Source organism: Hetaerina americana, unplaced genomic scaffold, assembly GCF_022747635.1.
Source record: "Hetaerina americana unplaced genomic scaffold, ioHetAmer1.1.p SCAF_1, whole genome shotgun sequence".
Classification (NCBI taxonomy): Eukaryota; Metazoa; Arthropoda; class Insecta; order Odonata; family Calopterygidae; genus Hetaerina; species Hetaerina americana.
The window spans coordinates 52,749,397-52,757,369 of NW_027286069.1; the positions used below are offsets into that span (position 1 = coordinate 52,749,397).

At 45.0% G+C, this 7,973-nt stretch overlaps 1 protein-coding gene across 1 annotated transcript; it reads left to right on the top strand.

Annotated features, from left to right (window-relative positions):
* The first annotated feature begins 273 nt into the window (after positions 1-273).
* LOC139691892 (toll-like receptor Tollo) lies at positions 274-6,684 on the top strand. Its single transcript, XM_071589830.1, has 2 exons — positions 274-5,233; positions 5,837-6,684. The coding sequence occupies exons 1-2, from the start codon at positions 1,312-1,314 to the stop codon at positions 5,848-5,850; spliced, it is 3,936 nt and encodes a 1,311-aa protein (XP_071445931.1). The 5' UTR covers positions 274-1,311; the 3' UTR covers positions 5,851-6,684.
* The last annotated feature ends 1,289 nt before the right edge of the window (positions 6,685-7,973 follow it).

Here is a 7,973-nt window from a genome sequence, read left to right on the forward strand (position 1 = left end):
TCAACCATCGCAGCCAACTAGCGTGCAGGTGAGAGGGGAAGGTAGGTGTGGAGGGGGCGGGTGGGGTAAACCAGAGGGGACGGAGGGATAGACTAAGGAGAGGTATTGCTGAAGGGGATGGGTAAGAGAGGGGGAAAGACGTGAAACTGCCCCGCTTGTTACGAGCAAGGCCATCGCTTCTCCCCCTTGCCCTCCCTCCGCCTCCACCTCCTCCGCCCTCCTCCTCTTGGCTTCCCTGCCGCCGCCGTCACGGGGACGAGCCAGTTCCTCGGACCCGCTCTTCCTCCCGGCAGTCGAGACTTGTTTCCAGCGGGAATAACCACGCAGGCAGCACAGCCTCGTGCGAGTGTGAAAAGAGAGTTGAACTCTTCTCAGCCGTGGGTTTTTGACCGGCCTGTGGCTCGTACGTGTCGGCTATAAAACCAACGGATCCGCTTGCTTTCCCATTTCCGACCTACTTGAATAGCGCAGATTAACCTCACCAACTGCGTTTCCTGTGTCCACTTTGCAAATCGCTGGCCAAATCGCCACGTGTGAAATAAAAAGTGATTTCCTTTCCTCGAACGTGGAACGGAGCTTTTGAAAGACTGCTTTCGTATTCGGAGGAAGGGAATAATAACACGTGTGAGCAGGCAAGACCAGAAAGTCAGGGACAGCGCTAATTCAACTGGACAAAAGCGCTTACTGTGGGAACAATTGAGAAGAACGCGAAACCGCGGACTTGGAGAAGGAAAGGGAAGATTCAAAAAGGAAAGAAAAATGACGGTTTCATCGGGAGTTGTTTTTCTCGGAGGGGAAAGGAGGCTCGCTCGTAACGAGTAAATTGGATGCCACTCTCGAATGGATACAGTGAAATGTGACTTGGATTAAGTGGTTTAAGCGCAGTGTTTGTAATCGGTGAAACGTTGACGACGAGGGAGATCGCTCACATCGCTTACTTCTGAAAACTCCCTATTAATTTGCAGCCAACACAATTCGCAGTTTTCAAGTAACGTGAGTGCATCATTTTCCCTAGTGAAAACCGTGTTGTGTGATTTGAGAGAAGAGAGAACGGGGTGAGAGAATAACATACTATGGATACCAGTGGGTGGGAAGGAGATCGAGCGGCGAGTTTACCACTAGTGTATAAACAATGACCCCTTCGTTGAGTTACCGCCCACCTATCCTAAAAACCCCGTCGTTTCCCGCAACCGCGAGTGCCGTGGGCCAACGAAGCCGCGCCCCGCACCCACCACTCGCGTGAGTGATGTCTGTACGAGGGATGACGTCAGGGACCAGGTCGCGACGCCGCGCTGGTCTGCCCCGCGCGCAATGCAACTAAACCCCATAACCCTTACGGCGCTAGGCGCCATCTTCGGCGTCCTCGCCGCTTCTTCTTTGAGCAAGGCGCTGCGTTACACGGCGCCGGATGAGTGCAAGTGGGTGTCTCTGCGGGATGCGGGAGGAGCGGGCTTCGGAGAGGTTGAGGCGACGTGGGAAGGAGCAGGAGAGGACCCAGACGACTCGGACGGAAGCCTTTTGGATGACGACGGGGAAGGGGACGACGAGGAGGTTTCCCTATTCTGCCGATTACGGACCATTAACAGCGAGTTGGAAAACACTAACTTCAGCGCGATCCAACCCAGGCACACGGCAGCGCTGCGCCTCGAGTGCTCCGACGCGCTCTTCTTCCAATCCTCTTTGCGCACCGACTCCTTCCGCGCCCTTACCTTCCTCAGAACATTGTCCATCGAGTACTGCAAGCTTGGGTCCCTGCCGGCGGGTGCGTTCCGCGGCCTCACACGCCTTCGCCGTCTCACCCTGCGGACGCACAACGCCGACTGGTCGGCGCTGGCGCTCGACGTTGAGAAGGGAGCGTTCTCCGCATCGGATCTCCCGCGCCTCACGCACCTCGACCTCTCCGAGAACAACCTGTGGTCCCTCCCGCCCTCTGTTTTTTGCCCACTCCCCCTCCTCAGAACCCTCAACCTCACCAAGAATCGGCTGCGTGATGTCACGCCTTTCAAATTCACCGCACCCGAGGGTCCCGGGAACCCTTCCAGTATACTTGACATTCCCCACTGCGGTGCGCGTCTCCAAGTGCTTGACCTCTCAAATAACAGTGTTGAGTCTCTGCCAGCGGGTGCGTTGTCCGGACTTTCACGGCTTCGCGAGTTACGACTCGAGGGTAACGCCTTGTCCTTTGTCGCAGACGGCGCGTTTCAAGGACTTACGTCACTGGCCGTACTCCGGCTTTCTCACAATCGCCTTTCGAGCCTTCCACCTGAACTATTTGCAAGCAGCCGTGACCTACGCGAAATTCATCTCTCTAACAATTCTGTTTCTGTTTTGGCTCCGGGATTATTGGCTGGTCTTGAGCGGTTGCAATTACTTGATCTTTCGCAGAATGAACTGACAAGCGATTGGGTTAATGGCGCAACACTGGCTGGATTAGTCCGCCTTGTTGTTCTTGACATTTCACACAATCGTCTCGGTCCACGAATAGACGCAGCTGTATTTAGGGATCTTTATAGTTTACAAATACTGCGTCTATCAGACAACGTCATAGAGGCATTACCCGAAGCAGCATTTTCTGCTCTGGCAAATTTGCACACCCTAGTACTATCACGAAATAGGCTTGTAGCTGTCAGGCCGGCCCCGGCAATACCACCTGTTGGCATGGCGACTGTAGGTACAACATCAACAAAGCCAGAAACCTCTCCATTCTCAGGTTTAAGGGCATTGTCGCTGTTGGCTCTTGATGGAAACTCCCTAATGACTTTAGAAGCGGACGCTCTGTCAGATTGTGCAGGATTACAAGACCTGCACATCAATGGAAACAGGCTTAGGGTAGTTCCACCTGGATTATCAACAACTCTTCCCCAGTTGAGAACAATAGATTTAGGAGAAAATGCAATAACGGCTATCGATAACACATCCTTCGCTCCAAATGGGCTTCCACATTTATACGGATTACGTCTAACAGATAATTTGATGGTTGAACTTAAAAGAGGCGCTCTAAAAGCATTACCTGCACTAAAAATCTTAAATTTGTCACGAAATAGATTATCTTACATTGAACCTGGTGCGTTTGATGACAACCAGGCCTTGCAGGCGGTACGGGTGGATGGCAATCAACTAACAGAAATAACAGGCCTATTCTCCAAATTGCCAAATTTAATTTGGTTGAACGCATCTGACAATAGGTTAGAATGGTTTGACTATGCACTTATTCCCACCGGGTTGCAATGGCTAGATATTCACAGTAATTCCATTGCAGAGTTAGGAAGTCATTTTGAATCTGAATCAAAATTAAAACTTTCGACACTAGACGCAAGTAGTAATAAGCTCACAGAATTGTCAGGAAATGCTGTACCAGATTCTGTTGAATTACTTTTCCTCGGAGACAATAGAATAGAGAGAGTGCAACCTTACGCGTTTTTCAGAAAACCTAATTTAACCCGAGTTGATTTAATGAAAAATAACATTACTCATCTAGGGCCAAATTCTTTGAGAATATCTGCAGTCTCTCATACGAGAACACTGCCAGAATTTTATATAGGAGGCAATCCTTTTGCTTGCGACTGCACAATGGATTGGCTTCAAAGGGTCAATAACGACGGATCAAGACTCAGGAACCAGCCAAGAGTTATGGACTTGAACAGTATATATTGTAGATTAGTGCACGGCAGAGGAAGAAAGTTCATGCCCTTAGTCGAAGCTGCCCCCTCTGATTTCCTCTGTCCTTATGAAACTCACTGCTTTGCACTCTGTCACTGTTGTGATTTTGACGCCTGTGATTGTGAAATGACCTGCCCTCCTGACTGCATCTGCCATCACGATCAATCATGGTCTGCGAATGTGGTGGACTGCTCCACGGCAGGATTACTTGGACTACCGGCTAGAATACCTATGGACGCAACGGAAGTTTACCTTGACGGTAATTCTTTAGGCAAAATCACAAGTCATGCCTTTATTGGTAGGAAACGTCTGCGGTCATTATTTTTAAATGCATCAGCAATAGACACAATAGCCAATAGAAGTTTTAACGGCCTCCCAGACTTAAGAATCTTATATCTGCAAGAAAACCTTCTAGGGGAGCTAAAGGGTTATGAGTTTGAGGGGTTGCCGGCATTACAGGAGTTGTATTTACAGGGAAATCGGCTAACATCGGTGGCAGCTACTACATTCTCACCCCTACCCGCGTTACAAATATTGAATCTCGAGAGAAATAGGATAATGTCATTCTCTGTATGGACCCTGGAGAGCAATACTGCACTCAGTTCCATCCGCCTTTCCCACAACCCGTGGGCGTGTGATTGTGACTTTTTGACCCATTACAGAGAATGGCTTCAGGCTGGTGCGGCCGACGCCGTAGATGACCTGAGTAAGATTCGGTGTTATTCAATAGGAAACAACACTAATCTGGAAGGTCACGCAACAAACACTTCAGTTATTGAGTCCGTGAGTGGCGACTGGGAGGAATCACTATTTAATGATCCAACGATCACCTCTTTCCTCCTCATTCATGATAATAATACTTCATGTGGACTGTGGGGTCAAAATGGGACTGGTTTTTCTTCGGGAAACAATTTCTTGACAGAACCACTGATCAGAGATTACCTACCGCTACTAATTGCAGCACTTACTGTGTTTGTTATTGTGACTTTCTTATCATTACTTATATTCATATACCGGCTTGAACTGAGAGTTTGGTTCCACTCTAGGTACGGTGTACGCTTATTTCTTTTTCCCTCCTCTTCATCCTCGATGGGAGCTTCGCAAATCGGGGATAGTGATAAACTTTTTGACGCTTTCATTAGTTATAGTAGTAAAGATGAGGCATTTGTGGCGCAAGAACTAGCACCCTCTTTGGAACCAAACTATAAGCTCTGCCTGCATTACAGGGACTTTCCTGTCGGTGGTTATATAACAGACACTATTGTGCAGGCGGTTGAGTCGAGTAAGAGGACGATAATGGTGCTCTCCGAGAATTTTATTAGGTCCGAATGGTGTCGTTTCGAGTTCAAATCGGCACATCACCGCGTGCTTCGAGACAGGAGACGCCGCCTCATCGTCATTATCCTCGGAGAGGTGCCACCGGCCAGAGAGTTGGATCCGGACATCCGCCTCTACCTCAAAACCAACACGTACCTCCAGTGGGGAGACAAGCTGTTTTGGGAGAAGCTGCGGTACGCCTTGCCGGACGTCCCTAACAACAGGCGGCGTGGAGGAGGAGGCGGTGGGGGGGCAGGTAAGAGGAACCAGAGGCACAACTCTAACGTTCCCGCAGTTTCCAACAACCCGACGGCGCCGCCCCAAAACGTACCCTCGGTAACCATTTCTGGAAATCCTCAAAACAGGGCGGTAGCTATTCACATTTGATATAACTAGTTGAGAAAACTTTTTGAATGACACTTTATAAAAAGGCAAAGAAAATGCCCCATGTTTGTGATCAAAACTTGTATAAATATGCGTGAAAAAGGGCAGTGTAAAATACTTGATTCTCTAGTGCATCCGTGTGGTAATTCCTGTGTGTTTGTTTGTGTGTGTGTATGGTAGATACGAGAATTAATGGCATAATTTTAAAGCAGCTAAATACTTTATTTTGACTGAGTAAATAAACATTTTGCTGTCGAAATGATGTATGATAATGTATACGACTGATTTAAATATTTAAAATTATAACTTCGGCAGCTTTTCTTAATTTAAAATTTCTTAAAACCATATAGAATGCCAGTGAACTTTCTCCATAACTTCCATGTTCTATGCATACAACGAAAATGCATAAGTTGCATGAAAAGATTTCTTATGAGTGTGATGATGTGTGCCTAATGGTGTGTGTTATGTTCCACAGATGTGAAAAAATAATGAGTCAATTAGTCAGCCCCAAGTGATATTATGAAAAAACCTCCCTTATACTAAGTGCAGTGAATCATCCCGGCAGTGTCATCGAAAGATGGTGGACGGGTATTAAAAAGTGATTCTGCAGTGCTCACCGATTTCGGGAGAGTGCGGTCGGAGGAAGAGCCAACGGCTGCCGCGAGGCGACCGGTGATAGTGACTGGTGGTCAAGGTGTCCGTCTGCACGAAATGGGGGAGGAAGAAGTGGGAGAGACGCGCGCCCGGGACGTCGCTGCTCGTCGTGAGCCGTGAGTGTTCTGTGATGCGCATAAGGACATAAAGGATTCACGCGCAAGGTACAGGTTGTGATTTCCGTCGTGGGTTCCACTAGTCGGCGGAGGGAGCTAAGTGCATGGAAGGGAAAATGGACGGTTTGAAAATATATAATCGCCCCTGTCGCCAAATAATAATAATTTATTGTAAAAAATTTAAATCTACGATAATCTTAGTGTTGAATGTTGAAAATCCTCAACGAAGTTTCCTGTCCTCCATGATTTGTTTTGCCAATAGCACACTCCCTTATTTTAAGAACACTGAACTATATACATGATTGACGGTGTGAAGGAAAAGCCTTGTCGTAAACGAAGTTTTGTATTGCCTGTACATTTTTCTGCTTTTCATTTAAATGTAATTGTTTATTATGCTTGTCACTATGGTGCTATAACCACTTCATTTCCACTGTCAGAGATCGAACTATTGAAACAAGTGTTCATGTCTTAAACCCTTTCCAGTCAAAAGGATAATCTAACATACAACGCGAGACTGTTACTTTTTATGGAAAATAAAAGAAATCATGCTATATTAAAATGCGTATCTTATCATTTTAAGTTAATTTCCTTTACATTGAAAAAGTTGCCTGAAATAACTATTCTGCCTCAGACAAAATTGAGAGAAAGCTTACACGATTGATGTAATAGCCAATATACAATATTAAAGAATGTTGCAAAATAATTCCAATGAATTTTGCCAATAATGTCAGAAGATTTTATAGCTTCTAGTAAATTTCTGTTCACGTTCAAGATACTTAACAAATTTTGATGTTTGAGTCAAATGCAAGTGAATGATCAAACGGTACCTTATTTTGATTCCCTTAAATTTACAATTTGCCTGAGGTGGTATATTGTACAACGTTATTTCCACTTTAGACAACAAAGAAAATCCATTGCTCGCAGTGCATTACATTTTTAGTAACTTACAGTATGAACGTTGCCCATGCAAGTGAATACATCAAATTACTAACAAGTATCCGGTACAATGATTTTGTAAAATAGATTGATGCACTTACATGTCTGAAATGCATATTTTCAAAGGAATAACAAAGAGTGACCAATTTACAGAATTTCACATTTTGAGGCTCCAGTGCACCCAAAGTGCACCTTACTTTTTAAGTATCGCTATCAACTAACCTGTGGTGATATCTATCACCATAAGGCTTAGTTTGTTACGATAATTGAACAAGTATTTAAATAAGATATATATATATATATATATATATAACAACTGAGAAACAACAGTTAACGGCACTATGGAATGTGTAGCACACAAATTATTGAAAATAACTACTTACTGCAATATATCCAAGAACAGGGCTTGCAAGGCACTTTCAATAAGCGGAAATAACCAGTTGTACATATATTCTGTCAGCAATTGGACAAACCTCATCCAATGAAAACAATTCCAAGGCCTTAGTTAAACTAGAGAACTGATTTAAACATTACTCTAAATATAGCTACTCAAATTAAGAATGTTTGGTTGGCCATGTTTACACAGATATATTTTATTCCTAAAAGGAGTAGTAAAAGGCACTCATACCTAATTCAGATAGAAACAATACAAAATAATATTCCTCCCGAGGCGAATGTAGGAACTTCATACAGGAGGGCGTAAAATTTATTTAACCAAATGAGCGGGTAATTATGCTATTTTTATTCAAATCATGTCAAAATGATTGTCTTTTATTATTTAAGTATTTAAACATAACAGTTCGCTAATCGCAATTCTTGCATAACGGGTTCACTCTTTCATAGTCCACTACTACACACTATAGATTTTGCATGTGCACTGGTGAGATACTGAGAAAAATGTATGTA